Source organism: Neocloeon triangulifer, unplaced genomic scaffold (genome assembly GCF_031216515.1).
Source record: "Neocloeon triangulifer isolate White Clay Creek 2 clone unplaced genomic scaffold, ASM3121651v1 ptg000006l, whole genome shotgun sequence".
In the NCBI taxonomy this organism is placed as follows: domain Eukaryota; kingdom Metazoa; phylum Arthropoda; class Insecta; order Ephemeroptera; family Baetidae; genus Neocloeon; species Neocloeon triangulifer.
Genome location: NW_026775549.1, coordinates 3,048,828 through 3,064,848, shown reverse-complemented (window position 1 = coordinate 3,064,848; position 16,021 = coordinate 3,048,828). Strand labels below are relative to the sequence as shown.

At 35.3% G+C, this 16,021-nt stretch overlaps 2 protein-coding genes across 2 annotated transcripts in view; both read right to left on the bottom strand.

Annotated features, from left to right (window-relative positions):
- Positions 1-641: 641 nt before the first annotated feature.
- Positions 642-1,903, bottom strand: LOC132194130 (rRNA N6-adenosine-methyltransferase METTL5). Its single transcript, XM_059615228.1, has 2 exons — positions 1,797-1,903; positions 642-1,503 (listed from the first exon to the last, which is right to left on the bottom strand). The coding sequence occupies exon 2, from the start codon at positions 1,373-1,375 to the stop codon at positions 749-751; it is 627 nt and encodes a 208-aa protein (XP_059471211.1). The 5' UTR covers positions 1,376-1,503; positions 1,797-1,903; the 3' UTR covers positions 642-748.
- Positions 1,904-2,121: 218 nt separating this feature from the next.
- LOC132194131 (uncharacterized) overlaps positions 2,122-16,021 on the bottom strand; it is a 35,407-nt gene continuing 21,507 nt past the window's right edge. The window contains exons 2-6 of the mRNA XM_059615229.1: positions 10,425-10,887; positions 3,372-3,571; positions 3,133-3,305; positions 2,743-2,899; positions 2,122-2,676 (exon numbers count right to left, since the gene is read on the bottom strand). Coding sequence (XP_059471212.1) covers positions 2,557-2,676; positions 2,743-2,899; positions 3,133-3,305; positions 3,372-3,476 — 555 coding nt within the window. The 5' untranslated portion in view covers positions 3,477-3,571; positions 10,425-10,887 and the 3' untranslated portion in view covers positions 2,122-2,556. The remainder of the gene's footprint in view (positions 2,677-2,742; positions 2,900-3,132; positions 3,306-3,371; positions 3,572-10,424; positions 10,888-16,021) is intronic.

Sequence of the window (16,021 nt, the reverse complement as noted above, 5' to 3'; positions counted from 1 at the left end):
TCTGCATGTTTGACTACCTTTTTTTCAGTCTTTTCTCTTGGAATGCGTAACAAGAGTAATGATAATTAAATAAAATAATAATAAACTTCATTTTATAAATGTACTACCTACTTTTTGAGCGTGAACAAGCCTTGATTTATGAACACTATTTAATTATATTTTTCTGATCTTATTATGATTATGGATATGAATGGATTATGGATATTATTGTCAATGGAACAAGCGCGCGACTTTGTGCTGGAGTGCAAATGCAAAAGGACACAGCGGTCACAGGCCAAAGCGATAATCTTAATTTTACGAGTTCTCATTAAAATAATATTTAAATTTAAATGTCAATAAATGGCTTATATTGCTAAAACATTTATAGTAATATTAAATTTTGAACAAATTTTAATGAGAAATCAGTGTTTGAATAATTAAGGAAATGAATTTAACGTTTACTTTTGCCCAGGGAAGTATAATTAATCTTGAAAGTAAACATTATTAAATTGAGGTTTGACAAAATTATTTTGCGATAGGATATAGATGGAGATATACTTCATAATTCCTCTTAATTATAGATAATGAACTGAGTGTAAGATGGAAAATAATTAAGTAATTATACAAAGTAAACTTCACTTAAACTCATAAGGAACAAAATATTTAGATAAATGCAAAGAAATTTTTGCATTTATTAATGAAAGCTTAGTCATTTAATTATATAGACAATTTTGAATTTAGTAAATTTAATAATTAAATCCAAAAAACATCACTTTTTGAAACTGAATCTGATAAAGTCAACTTCAATGTCAACGGACTGCTTTTTGTGGAATCGGTAAGTGGCTGGCAGGTCATACCTGAGTTCAGCCACCACTTGGGCTTCAACGCCCCACTGCTTTGCCTTGCTGAGGACGTGTTGTCTGGTGGAAGTCTTGTGCAGCGAGTACACTGCTCCGGTGGCCATCCGCAGACCCTCCTGCAGAAAGGTCAGGTCGGCACCCTTGTTCTTCTTGGTGCCAAAGGGTGGGTTCATCAACACTGTGTCCACTCGCTTTTCCCATCTGAATCCCAGGCCTGCCTCAACATCGTCCTGGATGACCTCGACCTCCACTTCGGTCTCCTCGAGGTTCTGCTTTGCAATGGAAATCGCATCTGGGTCGATTTCAAATCCAAAGCAGACCCCAGCACCCTGAAGGACAGCCCCAATGGCCAGGGCGCCGCAACCCATGCCAAGGTCAGCCACCACTTTTCCTTCGAGGTCACCAAAGGACTCTTCAGCAGTGTGGAGCATGCAAGCGGCCACATGGGGCGAGGTCACATACTGCTCAAGAAGCACCTTTGGTCGCTCAAAGCCGTCCAGTTGCTGCAGCAGTTCTTCAAGTTTTCGGAGTTTCATTTTGAGTCAAATCTGGGTAGCACAGGCAAGATGTAGTTTCCGAATGACGACTCTTGAGTAACGAAAAAGCCGAACGACTGAGAGTGGGCCAACTGAAGCTGGATGTTGCGCTGATTTGCGTCGTGGCCCTGCAAGAAATGGAGAATAATTTTTTTTCAAACATTATTTGCTTTATTTAATTAAGCGTCAAATTATAGAAATTTTCTTTTCAAATTAAATTATAATTGATTACTTGGTTTATGTAGTCGAGCTTAAAATAAAATTGGAATTAACAATTACAAAAAGATGAAGATGTAGCATAAAAATTTCTTGATAATAATATAATATTCAGAGTGGCTTTTTATTATTTAATTATATTAAAGTGATAACAAAATTCAGAAGATTTAATGAATTATGAATATTATTTTAAGTTAATACGTACAGCCGTGGTGTTGTTGGAATTATTGCTGAGCGATGCAGCTCCTTGCTTCAGAAGTAGTTGCTTTTTCTGCTGATGCAAATCTTCCAAAATTTTCTTATTTTGGAGTTCTGAAATTAAATTAAACATTATGTACAAGGTATTTAAAAAATATTGGTGTCCCAATTCCTTGTAGTTTAACTTATTTTTTAAATTTTAATTATGCATACATACCTTGGCGAATATTGGGAGTCACTTGTGGAGTTTGAGGTTGAAATGCCATAATAACGTGAGAATCTGGTCAAAAGTTTGGTACCTTCAATCGCAGGACAAAATTTAGTTTCAAAATCACTTTGCAAAAATCATGGCATTTGGCATGTATACACGTTTGTTTTGTTATTTTTCAGATACGTGACGTGCTGCCCCCTGTGGACTGCTGTAAGATTGATTGAATTTCAAATTAGCGCGCCAGCAGAACATGTCTGATCTCTCTCACTATCAAAGATTAAATATTAACATTATTATTTAGGTGAGAAAAATTATTCAAATTTTTTAAGTCAACTATTTATTCCGATTTATTCCACGGTGAAATAATGAGGTCCAGAATTAAAATACCTGATGCTCTATCTTTATAAATGCGCATAAATAAATTTCAAAATCCTCAGTAATAATAATAAAAAAATGCTGAATACTTACAATGAATCAAAAATTGCAACATAAAATTTTAGAGTAAAATGAATGAAAAATAATTTTGCGTGAATAAGTTCATTACGAAAATGAATAATCAAGGCCAGCTTATTTTCACTCGAGTTTTTTTAACAGGTGCTTCAGTTTCCAGATCCTCTTCTTTAGCAGCACCTTTCTCAAAATTGTTATCGTTCTTAGGAGGAGATCCACTTAAATTCTGTGAAGAAGATACACTTAAAATTAGAGGATATTACGATAAATTCATACCACTGATAAAATTTACCCTTTTAAGTGATTTTTGTTCATTCAATTTTTGCTCTTCTTTTCCTTTCCTGTTGGGTTCGGGAGGTTTATTTGAATTATCGGATTTGATTAATTTGATTGTTTTCTTTTCGTAGTTGATGCAGTCACTAAGCCGCTTATTTGTAGGATTCGGATCTCTGAAACACAACATTAAAAACAATATTTTACCAATGCTGAAACAATTTTAATTTAATGTGTAAACATAACTTTTAAACATTTTAAAAATTTTTTAAATTAGAAATCTAAGAGAAGAAATATTAAATAATCAGTTAATTGAAAAATATATAATTTAATATAAAAGCAGAAAAAATTTCAAAAAATTAAATTATTGTTTGTTTTGGTGTCATAAATTCTATTTACAAATTTATACCTTTTAACAGAAACACCTGAAGACGAGGCACGACTTATAGTGTCTAACGTAAATTTGCGTCTCGCTGTCTTTCGAAAACAGTCTCTTTGAGGAAACGGGACGGCGACCCTCTGCATGACAGCGACCAACTCTTCCTTGGTCATAGAGTGCAAGTTGCTCAACTTGATGCACCGCTGGGACACGAATTTTCAATGAAAATCAGTCCGACTTCGGTCTGACCGGAAAGAAGAAGGACTCACGTCTCTCAGGACTGTCTTGATATCCTCGACAGTCATCAGCTCAGGGTGCAGGAGCTGCGGAACCTTGAAGGTGGGTGCCTGTCTTTCATCCTCGTGGGCTGCCATCGCTGTTGTTGTCCCACGTGACTCTTCGGGCCGAGAAGCGCGGCAAAGGTAGAGTTCATTTAAAAGTTTCTCTCTTCATTCTCCCGCATCTGTATCTGCAAAAGCGCAAAAATTTTATGTAAATTTGAAGCGAAAGCAAGATTTTATCCTTGCATGAATATACAGAAAAAGATAATTTTTTTCTGCTAAGAAATTTTGTGTGGTTTAAAAAAAAAGAAAATTTTTAATTAATCTTAATCTTAAATATTAGGTTTATTATCGGTTATGCAACCCCATGAACACACATGTCGGGCCAGTTGCCTAGCCTGCAAGTGAAATTTTTATTTTTTTCTTATTTTTGACGTAAGAGAGCATCAATAATTTATTTTCCAGCGATTTGATACATTTTATTATTGATTCTCTAATTTTTATATATTAAATTGTGCAAATTGTATACTACATCCTAACAATAAAAAAAGCGAAATCTTGCATCAATTTGAAACTTTCAATTCCAAATAATAATTAATTTGGAATTAAATTTTTATTTTCTTTAGTTACTGTTTTTGTTACAATTATTGTCATATGATTCTCAATATATTGTATATTTATGATTGATGGATGAATATAAACTTTAAATTTAATTTTTGCCACGTTTTGACTTGCACTATAGAATGGAGAAAATACACAAGCACCGCCGTAGCATCTAGAAACTAATAAATCAGGATTTGCTTTGGTGGTCTCAGGCAGAGCAAGCTGCATGACCGCGAGCATTATGTTTTTGATTTAGATAGTAATTAAATCAATTTCATTCTTCATGATGTAACGTGCAAGATAATATTTATGAGGATCGAGAAATCCATCTTATTTAAATTGTATGCTGTATGCTATATAGCTGATTTTTTATTCCTTAAAAATGCAAAATGAAATCCATCCAGTGCTAAAAATCATATGAAAATTCAAATATAAGAAGAAAAATCATAAACTACCAAAATAGAATAAATAAACAATTTTCGCAATGAATGTATTTCACAAATAATGTCCATCAAGTAACAATGAAAGCGTAATTATTTTTAATAAATATATGAAAAATATAATATTAAATTTGCAAATTTATGAACTTAACCCAAATAATTGGTCTACATATTTAGTTTCATCAGTCCTGTTCTTGTTAATGTTAACCAATATGACCAATATGTTAACTTTATAGAGTCAGATCGCAACCGCACATCAAAGCTTGTATCTCCTACGTGGAAACGTCACAAAAAATACCTGAGTAGAATTGTGAGAAAACGGAGTCTTTAATCATCACATTTAAAAATGAAACCTGAATAAAACCTTTGAATGTATGGAATATCACAAGCATTTTGTTGAAAGAGCCAACTCCAAAGAAATTAAATATATCGCCGTCAGTCTCTTTGTTCGCGTTCAAAGAAAATGAGCACCACCGCATATAAACAGTCGGATATGAAACACATTTCGTTATTATTTTCCCGTCATTTTGTTTACACGGTGCATGTAAATGAGAAATTATTTCGTGCTCGGAACAACATTAAAAATCATGACGAAGCCGCTCCGTGCTGGTGCGTGGAATCAGAAATTCAAAAAGAATGGTGTGTGTGTATATAAAAATCTGCTCCATCACGGGCTATTTACATTTCGTTACACATAGAGAGGAAGAAATTGAATTAATCTCGCTCGTGTGTGCCGGAGATTAAAAAAGTGATTATCTGGCGGGGCAGAGGCGTGCATGCCAGTTCTTAATATATTCATAAAAATATGATCATGATACCAAGACTCGCACACATACACTCTCAAAATTACTATTTATCACGGGTTGGAAAAAAGGAGAGAAGAGTTTTTCAGCGATTTTCGAGCTCTCCGCCCCTCGGAGCGCAGCATCTCTCATCCATCCGAGGCTTTATGTTTCTCTTTGATACTAAAAAGCCATCAACTCGCTGGAGGCCGTGAGTTGGTTATTTTTTGTGGTACATCATCTAACGTCGGACTGTGTATAATTGGCTGGTAGAGAGCCTAATATTACGGCAGTAAATCAAACTCCTTGGGGGGCCCATCCGAAAGCCGCGCTCCTCGTGGCCATTCCTGCTGCGAGCCGCCGCCGCGTGTTGCTAGCCGCAGAGTTGTATTTTCTTAATTCGATTCAGCCATCCTTCCACCTATAATATGGCCGGATAATAACGCTGCCGCTGCGCTCCATCTTTGAAAATTATTATATATAGGTGGGCTCACTTGATTATTATTCTGCTGTGCGCCGGGGAATTAACTATCCTGTCGCTGCGCTAGCTCTTAATCGTCTTTTTCCACCCAAGCATACCTGCAGCTTTTCGCCGGCCGTGCCCTTGGCTTTGAAAAGTTAATAAATAATTTTGGGTGTCGCTTACGTGATCGCTTCATGCCCTCTTGTGTACCGTTCGTCGTTAATTAACTTGCAAAACAACAACAGCGCTCGGCTTAATTTGTTTTTAAAGCATATTTCCACCTTACTAAATAATTTTGTTTTGTTCATTTTGCACTTGGATTGTGATTTTCATTTTTTTTTATTTTTGTTAAATGAACAATTTATTGATATTTTTTACCATATAATTCCCATGATCATATAACAACGTATTCTAGAATATTTGATTATTATTAATTATGCTAATTACGGAAATTAAGATTGCGAGACGGTAAGATTACTCTACACTATGTAGAACAGCAAAACACACGTAAAATAACAACAATTTTTCTGTTTTAGTAAGAAAAAAAACCCAGAGATTTTTATTTAAAAGAAGAAAAAGCCAGATAGTTAAATAATTAATTTTATCGTTTATGAATTCTATTGTTTTATCATAATTTGTAGACAATTAAAACTCAAGCAAATCATTAAGTAAACAATGTAGAATTTCAATGTTTTAAATTCATGTTAGCTTTGTCAGTTTATTTAAAGATCTATATCCATTTTCAAAATTCTCATCTTGTTGCTAAAAATCCTTAAAATTACGCATTCAATTATTTTTAGCGCCCGAGCATACTTCGCACAGTTTATATGCCTGCGAACGATGAGAACAGACAAATCCATTAAGTTATTCTTGAAACAAGTCTGCACCGCGAAATGTAAACGTCCATACCCACATATATTATCTAACAGGAGGTACCCAACACAAGCCGCGCGGTCGATTCAAAACTATATAATATGTATATAGCGTGCCTCGTAATATAAAAGATGTGCTGAAATCATGTTCAGCCTCAGCACATTCTTTATGCCGGTGCGCGCGCGCAATCTCGGAACATAATTAAATAAATAAAGCATGTGCCTTGTTCGAATCAAAAGCATTACGTGGAAGAAAAATCGCCGCCATCTTCAATATCTTTTGATGATAATATTTCCGAGAAGCGAGGACGCGCCGCGAAATAAAGGCTCCGTGTGTTTGTGCTGCTTTTTGCGATGCTAATCTCAAGCGGCGCGCACTCGACGTGCAGATCCAATCAAAGCAGTCTGATTGCGAAACTGATTAAACACCGCGTGGTAGATGCAAGAGGCTGTAAAGGGAGGCGTAATTGGCATCGGATTATTCATCATTGGCATTATAATTGAGCTTCTCAAAAGGAATAAAAGGATCTGCTGATTTTCAATTGAGATTTAATTAAAATGTTTATGCTAACTAGCTATAGTGCAAAAATTTGACATTTTTTAATATTTTCATTATGATGATATTTTGATGAAATTTTTTTTATCAAAACTTTTTGTTCAAAACGCATAATTTTTTTATGAAATTTTAAAATAATATGCCGATGCATGACTCCGCTTTTTTTGTACAATGTACTTTTTTTGCGTTGTATGTACCATGAATGGAGAGTAAATAAATAAATAAATAAATATGTATAAATATAATTAAAAATATTTCAAATGTGTATCAAAATTTAATATCAATGTAGTATAATTTTTTAAATTTTGTTAGGTGTACACAAAATTATAATTTGGAAGTTCGTGAAGAAGTTTTTTTATGAATATGTTCTGAAAGGAATGGCGCTTTTGTTAGACGCACTTGGTCTGGCCAAGAAAACGAACGAACAAACGAGCAGAGAGAAAAGAAAACCACACCCTCGATATATTATGCAGGTAATACATTTATAATAAAATCATGACATCAAGTTTAAGCTTGTTGTGTTGTACTCATATTTCTCTGACAGCTTCACGGGCCCCGGACCCACCTTTTTACATAAAATCCTCTCAAGAGACTGTGTGTGTTTAAAATGATAAATATTGTTTTTAGCCGCGGTGGTGAGCAGACGGTGGAAAAGGAAATAATAAGAACGCCGAGACTTTTCTTGTTTTCTTGTCTCTGCCGGGCACACACAAGAGAGAGAAGCTTCATTAATTTCTTTCCTGTTGGCCCTTCAGGACTTGAAGAGGGTTTCGAAAGGAATAAATTTAATGCACTCTAGGCCTTGTCTCGTCGACGACAAAAATGTTTTATGAGCTGCTTTTCGTTAAATGGAGGCCGGAGTGAAAAAGTCAAAGTCGAGAGACGTTGCGCTGGCAGCGTGTCGAAGGAGTAATGTCATGTTGTTCGGCCAGTAATCAACTTTAATCACTTAATGCAGACTCTCGTTAGAACTTGAATTACAGTGTTTCATCGAGAGAGCCTCTCTTTGTCAGCAGGCAGGAAATTGTACACACGATTTTCCGTCATGCACTCTGGCCTCGTGGAATGTGAATAGGAATATAATTTTATGTCTTACTTTCCCCCCCAAATTATTCATTTGTTTTATAAAAAAAATTATTATATTATCACCAACATCTTGAAGGTTAAGATTCTCTTTAAATTAATTTCTTTCCAAGTTTTCATATTAAACTAAAAAGTTTTAAAAATAGTGAGTATGCAACCTGCATGACTTGTATGCGTTGCGTGATGCAATTTTTCCTTGTACAGATTTCAAAATTTAAAGCATTTTTATTGTTGATCGTGAATACAATTGATGAGCGTTCCCAGCATAAAATTAGATTTCTGATAATCTCTACGATCTAATTGTTAAAAGAATCAAGGAAAAAGTACACATTCATCAAAACGTTCCACTTCTCATTCAAACCTAATTAGGGCCCAGAGCAATTTGAATCTAATTAAGTTTACAAAATAAATTTCCATGGCGTGTGTATCTATTTTCTTGAAAATTCCATGCCTGCGTGCGTGGACGGGCCTTGAAGGCACATTCGCTTGTCACCTGTTGGTTAGATTAATTTATTTCTCCGGCTAACGACTTACAAATTAGTTTCAAATTTCTTTTTTCCCGAGCTTGACCGAATGAACGACCGGTCATCCAAAGTCAAGGTCCCAAGTAAGCTTTTGAAAATAACGCCTAGAAATATCTGTGACGCGTCGAGCCATTAATAACGCGATGGAAGCATGATTAAATCATAATGGTAACGGAAACTTTAATGCGTGAACATGCGACTTAATGGAGCTCGGAATGCGTCTTTCCATCCAGTTCACGCACTCACGAGATTATGATGGTTCTCTCGAGAGAATGGATCTCCGATTATTTATTTTGCTTTATTGGTCTCAAGACATAAATTATATATAGCCGTCGAGCGGGCTCCTTGATTATACGCTTCGAAATTCTGGCTTGTCGTTTGATAAATCTATAGAGTGATAAATAATTTCCATGACAGTCCAAGTTTTTGGCCCACAAGGTGAACTCAAAAACAACTTTTACAGTTCATCCACATAACTGATTCAATATTATTGCAAAAATCTCCAGCTCCTTTTACGCAAATAAATAACATAATTTCCATTGATACGAAATTCTGATATCAAAAACGACGACAACTCTGATGCACGTATAATGCAGTGATAAATCGCGAAGCTCTCTCTGGGAGCTTGAGCGAGAGAATGTCTAGGCGGGCGAGAGTGTTGTATGGCAATTTACAAGGGACGTCGCCCTGATTTGTGGAGCTAACAGCTCCTTAGGGTTGGGATGCGCCTTGCTTGGCAGCCAAACAACTTTCAGGGGCTTGTAATCGAGCTGAAAACACGGCCCGGAATATCGTAAAATAAATCCTGACCGAGAGACAGCGCAACACAACCGCATCAAAATTGATGGTTTCCAGTACACGCAGATAAATTGTCCGTTTGCATCGTGAACATTTTTGATCGCGCTGATCTCGGAAAACGAGAGACACCCGACTGACAGAGAGAATGAGAAATTTATGGAGAAAACGGGACTGGTACAAAAGTTTTTATTTATTGCAGAAAGGCATAGAGTTTCCAGTGTTATTTGTTTTATACACGGTGAAATGTCAAAGATCAATTTTGAAAAGATCGTGAAATGCAGATTATAATTAACATAATAAATGCAACTAATTTATACAAATAATGTACCTTATTTGATTTATCTCAAAAAATGATCTAATTCTGTTATTTTTTTTAGACAAAACTTTATAGGAATCTTTGCCAAAACATAAAGTTTATTTGAACAACAATTATCTAATTTTTGAACCTCAATGAATCTCAAATTCATTTTAAGTTGAAATGTGAAAAAAAAAGTCATTTAGGTGTAGACTCAAGAATAGATAGGATTGTTTTTTTTTCAATTCAAAGAGCAGTTCTTTTGAAAGCTATTTTTCAGAGAGATGTTCAATTCTCCCGTTCAATTCATTAATAATTTCTATTCAACATATAAATTCAATCCAAAAAGGCTTAAAACTAAAGAATTAATTAAGAAACTGGCCTGGCTTAAAAATGAGCTAATTGTTTGTTTCTTTTGATCAGCAAATCAGAAAGATTTTAAAAGCAAGAAATTTTATTAAAGCTACCTAATTTTTTTTCCATCCCTTCAGGGTTTTTAATCTTAATGCATTATGCTCAGTGGTGTATCTCTTTAAACTTTTTTGTGTTCGGTGGCCCATGAGAGTTGATAAATCTCGAATGCATGCGACCCGCGTAATGACTTTTGGCTCCTCATTCATCTCACCTGCCGCAAAGGTGCGCGCTTCAATTGAACACAATTGCTCTGGAAAGGTAGCTGGAGCAGCGGGAATCCTCATTTGGGGCGCGGGGTGTCGTTTGAAAGCAGTTTTCTGGAGAGGATGTCACCTTTGTGCTCTTTAAAGTGCTGCCGCCCCACAAAAAAAATGTGTCGCATATCCTGTGAAGTCTGCCGCAAGAAGACAAGGAGGCGAATAAGTTTTGACTTGTGTCGCAGCCAGGAGGTCCCTTTGTGCCGCCGTTTACGACCCGCATTGATGTGGCCGCCTGACCCCCGACTTTTGATGTTTCGAGTCAAAACAGTTGATAACAATGCGCCATAGAAAGTATGCTGCTGATGGTTGACCACAAATCACAAGAGCGCACATGTCCTCTTATTCGCTTTGCGCCGGCTGTCTGATTGCAGTAGTTGTCTCTGCTTTTTGTGGCCTTTCCACATCCTGCTTCACCTGGGAAAATTAAATCAACCAAGCTTTAAAATAAAGCATACAAAATTTCTAATAATTTTTTATCATAATTATTTCATAAAATATTGATGGTATCAAATTATTCTAACGATTTGTGCAAAGCTTCTGCGTAAATTGTATTATGGTGAATTGAAATTGAAAATAATGACGGTTAATTTATGTTCTTAAATAAATTAAATATTTTGTTTATTTATATGATCTTTACGGACGGCAGTATAATGAGTCTGATGTCTTCAGTTTAATTTACAAAAAATATAAGTTGTAATAATGTTTATAATTTTAAAGTTGATTTCACCATTCTTATTAAAATTATGACTTCTTCCGTAAAAATTTGCTTGAATCTCGGATAAGAAAATCTTTTGTAATCTGAATTTTCTTAATGACTTATTGACATAGACAAATTAATTCTTTACAACAATGGTTTGTTAAATTTCCAATAATTGCCCAAAATGGGTTCTATTGTTGTATAAAGACTTGATTTGACTATTACAATAAGGAGTCCTTAAATACAGTTTCTTTATTAAATTCATACATTCTCTTATATTGTAATTTATTTTAAATGAATTTAATTCTTATTTCTGGTCAAGATTAGATTTTGTAGCAGTTTCACCATTTCAAAGCCATCGAAAAAATAAATAAAAATTCCGCTCTACGAAAAAAAATGTGAAATGACCAATAAAGCAGCCTTTTGTGAGTTTTATCTTCTGTTGCCGGTTGAAATCGACAGCACAGGACAAAACATGGCAGGTTGTTGGCGAACACATAAAATTGTAGATTTATGACACTGTGAAATATGCGGCCGCTCTGTAGCAGCGAATTTCAGACAAAACACATTGACGTTTTTGTGATTACGACTCTTACAGACAGGCAGGTACAATACAAACAGACGTCAGATAAAAAGTATCAAAAGTATAAAAATTCCGGATTCTGTTTGTGTTGCAGCCAAGAATACTACATCTATAAGAAAGATGAAAAATGGCTGCATGGGGAAATCAGACCTGTGTGGCCTTATTGTGGTGATTTTTTCTGTGGTCAGGTCTCTTTGGCGGCACCGCGCGGTTTGTTGTCGACCTGACTTTTGAGCAATTACACCACCAACATCAGATATTATAGGGGCAGCAAAGGTGTCATTCAGGATAATGCACAACACACCGTGTTTGTTTGCATTGTTCCGCGGCGCATTTTCGCTCTCGTGCGTTGCTTGTTATTGAGAGAAGAAAAGAGAGAAAAAGTCGGATGGTAAGTTTTCGTAAAACACGCTCCTCAGGGGGTCAGAGAGGAGCGTTTCTCAGGTAATACAACAGCTATTAAAACCATCTTGCAGAAAAGCAGCTCCTTTTCCAACATATATTAATGACGCTAATTTATAACGCCGTAAAATCAAATTAAACGAGGCTGCAGCCATTTTTCCCAAAGCAACATGGCAACCCTCTAATAAATTGAATTAATAACCATCAAGAGTGGCACTTCTCAAATTTTATCTCTCCTCCCGAGTGGGGTCATAGAATTTTTTGAATATTTATCACGGTCCCCTGTGACTAAATGGGGAGAGGGATGCTCGTTACATTCGAAATGGTAGAAATATATATGAAATTATTTTTTTGACATTTTTCATAATTCCCACAGAAATTCCTTTTTAAAAAAACGCAGCATCAGTGAGAGATTTGAGATCGCAGCAGCACCTGGGAGAAGAATTTCCATACAATTTATTCAAGAGCTTTTTTTCTGCCACCCAGGGGTGCTGTTGGGTGGCTGCAGCTTTTGAGATTCGGGTGTGCTGACTTGGAAGTAATGTGGCGTGTTTGTTGACTAAACATTTACAAACCGCGTGCGGCATTGTGTTGGGTGCGATTCCCGCGCCAGATAGACGCGGCTAATCTGTGAATGTTTCCTTTCATCCCTCACAACAGCAGTGACACCCATGCACAAATACTTGGTGTAATGCACCCCCATGAAAATAGATTTATTTCATCCTGTGCACATCAATTTGGTGGGAGAGAGATAGATAAGCCCCTGTGAGTGCATCAGCGGTTTCGTGGGTGAGCACCCCGTTGCATTTCGGGCCCTTATTGTGTAAGCCAGCGTGTGCCACAGCTTCCTTTTCCCACAAGCATGAGTTTTGAATTCCACATTTCATTTTTAATCAAATTATTCCATGAGATACTTATTAAAAGTGGAAATATATAATTACTATCATAACTATATTATGCATAATTTCATAATTAATTATAATATAATGATGGTTTCTTTTTAAATTTTCTTTCGTTTTGATAAAATTTATAATTAAACGTTATTGACAAAAAATATTATGTTAACTCGACATTACTAATAATGAGCATCCTTAAATTGTTTACTTTATTCATATCTATATTAAATTCAAATGGTCAAGCAGGTTAATCCCAATATTAAAATAACAATTAAATAATGTTACTTTTTAAGTTTAATTTATCTGTGCGATTTAAAGAAAAAAAACCAAAGTTCATAAGTTATATTAATGTTTTTTATATTATCTTATTAGAAAAATAGGAATTAAATTATGTCATTATAAAAAAACAGAAAACTATAGTAATGCCAGTTTTTATATTTACTTTGCTTGACTTTGCTTTATACCTAATCATATTTTGAATGGATTTTCGGTTCATGTTTATTTGATGAAGCCATAAATATTTCATCATGATCAATCTAAAATATACAATATTGAAAACGCTGGCTGCACCTTTCGTTTTCTCTTCCCAAAAACCAACGGGTATTAATAACATACAACTCCATTATTTCCATCCTCGGAAAAAGCCCAAGGTGCATCATTATATAAGAAGGTTTTAAGAATTCCAAATGAACTCCGTCTCGAATTCTACGCTCGAATGAACAGTATGTAAGATTTTTTACCCACAGCACCTTTTCTCTTTCCAGCAGCATAATGACGTTTTGAAAAAATAAATGTTCGATCATTTCTCTCTCTGTGGCTCGGCGAACTCGAATTTATTCGTCTTGCAGTGGCTGTGGAAAAGGCGGTCCATTTGCATACAGTGAAACAATGGCATATTTTATTCCAGCTGAACATGCAGCAGTGGTTTCCATTTTTATATGCTAATTTACACACCGTATTATTTTTTATTATTCGTGCGCACACCGCCTCGGCAGAGAGTGTTATCCGCAGATAAAATCTCAGCCGCTACTTTTTCAGCTCTCTCTGATATATAATATAAAAAATTGCGCATGCATGTATTGAATAATTTTGCTGACAATACAATTTGAGTGTATATCACTGCACACACACAACATGCTATTTTATGTGTACAAAACAGCTTGCGCTTTTTCCATTTAATTCTAGCCGGCAGCAAAAAACGTGCTTTGGCGCAGCTCAGAGATGATCCCATAAAAAAGTCATTGGTGCTGAAAATCATAAGCGACGGCTGCTGCTGAAGAGGCGACAATTTTTTCCTGCTTATTACTATTAAAGATCACGCTCGGCAAACTTTTGCTCTCGAGCTGGAGATGAGATGAAAAGCAGTTTGAGACATCTGCTGCTCGCGTGAAAGCCTCTATATATGCCCGGTGCAGAAGATGTAACAACTTTTCTCACTCTGGCGCATCTTCTGCTACGTCGAATTGCTTCAAACATATGAAACTCCACTTATTGTCTCAGGGAGCGGAACCCACAGCGCAAATGATTCTTTTAAATAATTTAAATATTCACATTGATTTAATAATATCATTTAAATTATACTTCTGTGAGCTGTATGTGAAAATTTTAATTCTTAAACCTATTATCTGACAAGGTGGAAAAAAATTTGCATATATTTAATTAAATATTTCTTTAAACGTTAATAAAACTAGCAAAAATTAACTGATTTAAATTTTCTGCAAAATCAGACAAAACCATTACAAATTTTAAATTATTATTAATTAAAAATTAATTTAATTAACAGTAAAATTTCTATTAAAAATATAAAAACATCTAAATTTATTCATTTATTTTAGATGTATTAAAAATAATTATATAAAATGTCTATAAAAATTTAAAAATTTTGAGAATCTTAAAGATAAATTAAAATAAACACCAGAGTCCGGTACCCTGAAGCTTTCCTATGATATATCAAGTACTATTACAGGCAAATATATTACTTTTTACATATTGCCACTGAGGAGGCCATAAAGTAGCGCCGCAAAAAGAGCGCGATAAAATTGGGCCCCTTGTGCTGGCAATATGTCACACCACAAATAAAAAGTGGCCATCTCGGCAATCTTTTCCGCCGCAAATTGCCTCTCCAATATTGGAGCAGCAGCTTGCCGCCTTTTATATTAAAACAATATGGTGACGCGACTGCGGCGCAATTTTTTCTTATCGTTTTGCGGGTGAGTAAAAAAAAAACACCGCCATGAAGGTCCTTTCCTGGGATGCGGATTTTGTTTGGCCGCCAATATATTTTAATAGCATAATTATAGTTGATTGGGGAGTTGTTTTTACACTTTGATGCGAAAAAGAAGAAGTTGTCAATTCATCCTTCCTCACGATGCAACTTTTTGTGACGACTTCCTGCTCCGAATGAGCGTTGCCTTGCAGGTTTCAATCAACTTTCTAGGAAACAATTTTAGCTGAAAAGAAGAAGAGAGGAGGCTCCGTCTAAATAGCCGTGCTTTGTTGCAAGCGCGTCCACCAGTTTGTTTTCAAGCAGAGCAAAAATAATTGCTTGCAATTCACGTCAGTGTGCTTGATTCTGCACGCCTTTTTAATTATTGAATTCGCGCCACGGCAGATGCACAGCTAAAAAGAAAAGAAGGAAGGCGGATGGGAGTTTTTTGATTCCGAAAATACTTCACTTCAGCAGCAAAAGGCGCGAGAATTGTCTTCAACGAGGCTGACAAAGACGTGCTCACAGAACAGAAGCAGCTTTTTTCGATGACAGTTTTGAATTCTTGGAAAACCAAATTGTTTTTATTCAAATATCATTTTGAGATGCGTATAATGAATTGAATAATAAATCCAGATGATCATAACGTATGATAATTTTTTCAAAAATATCAAAAAATAAAGAAATAAAAAATTTATTTAGATCAATGTTCAAGAGCAGAAATATAGAGAGCTTATATCTTGCACTGATGGAAATATAATGTA

What these genes read in the sequence shown, in the direction of transcription:
- LOC132194130 (XM_059615228.1), bottom strand. Translation starts at nt 1,375, where the DNA reads ATGAAACTCCGAAAACTTGAAGAACTGCTGCAGCAACTGGACGGCTTT.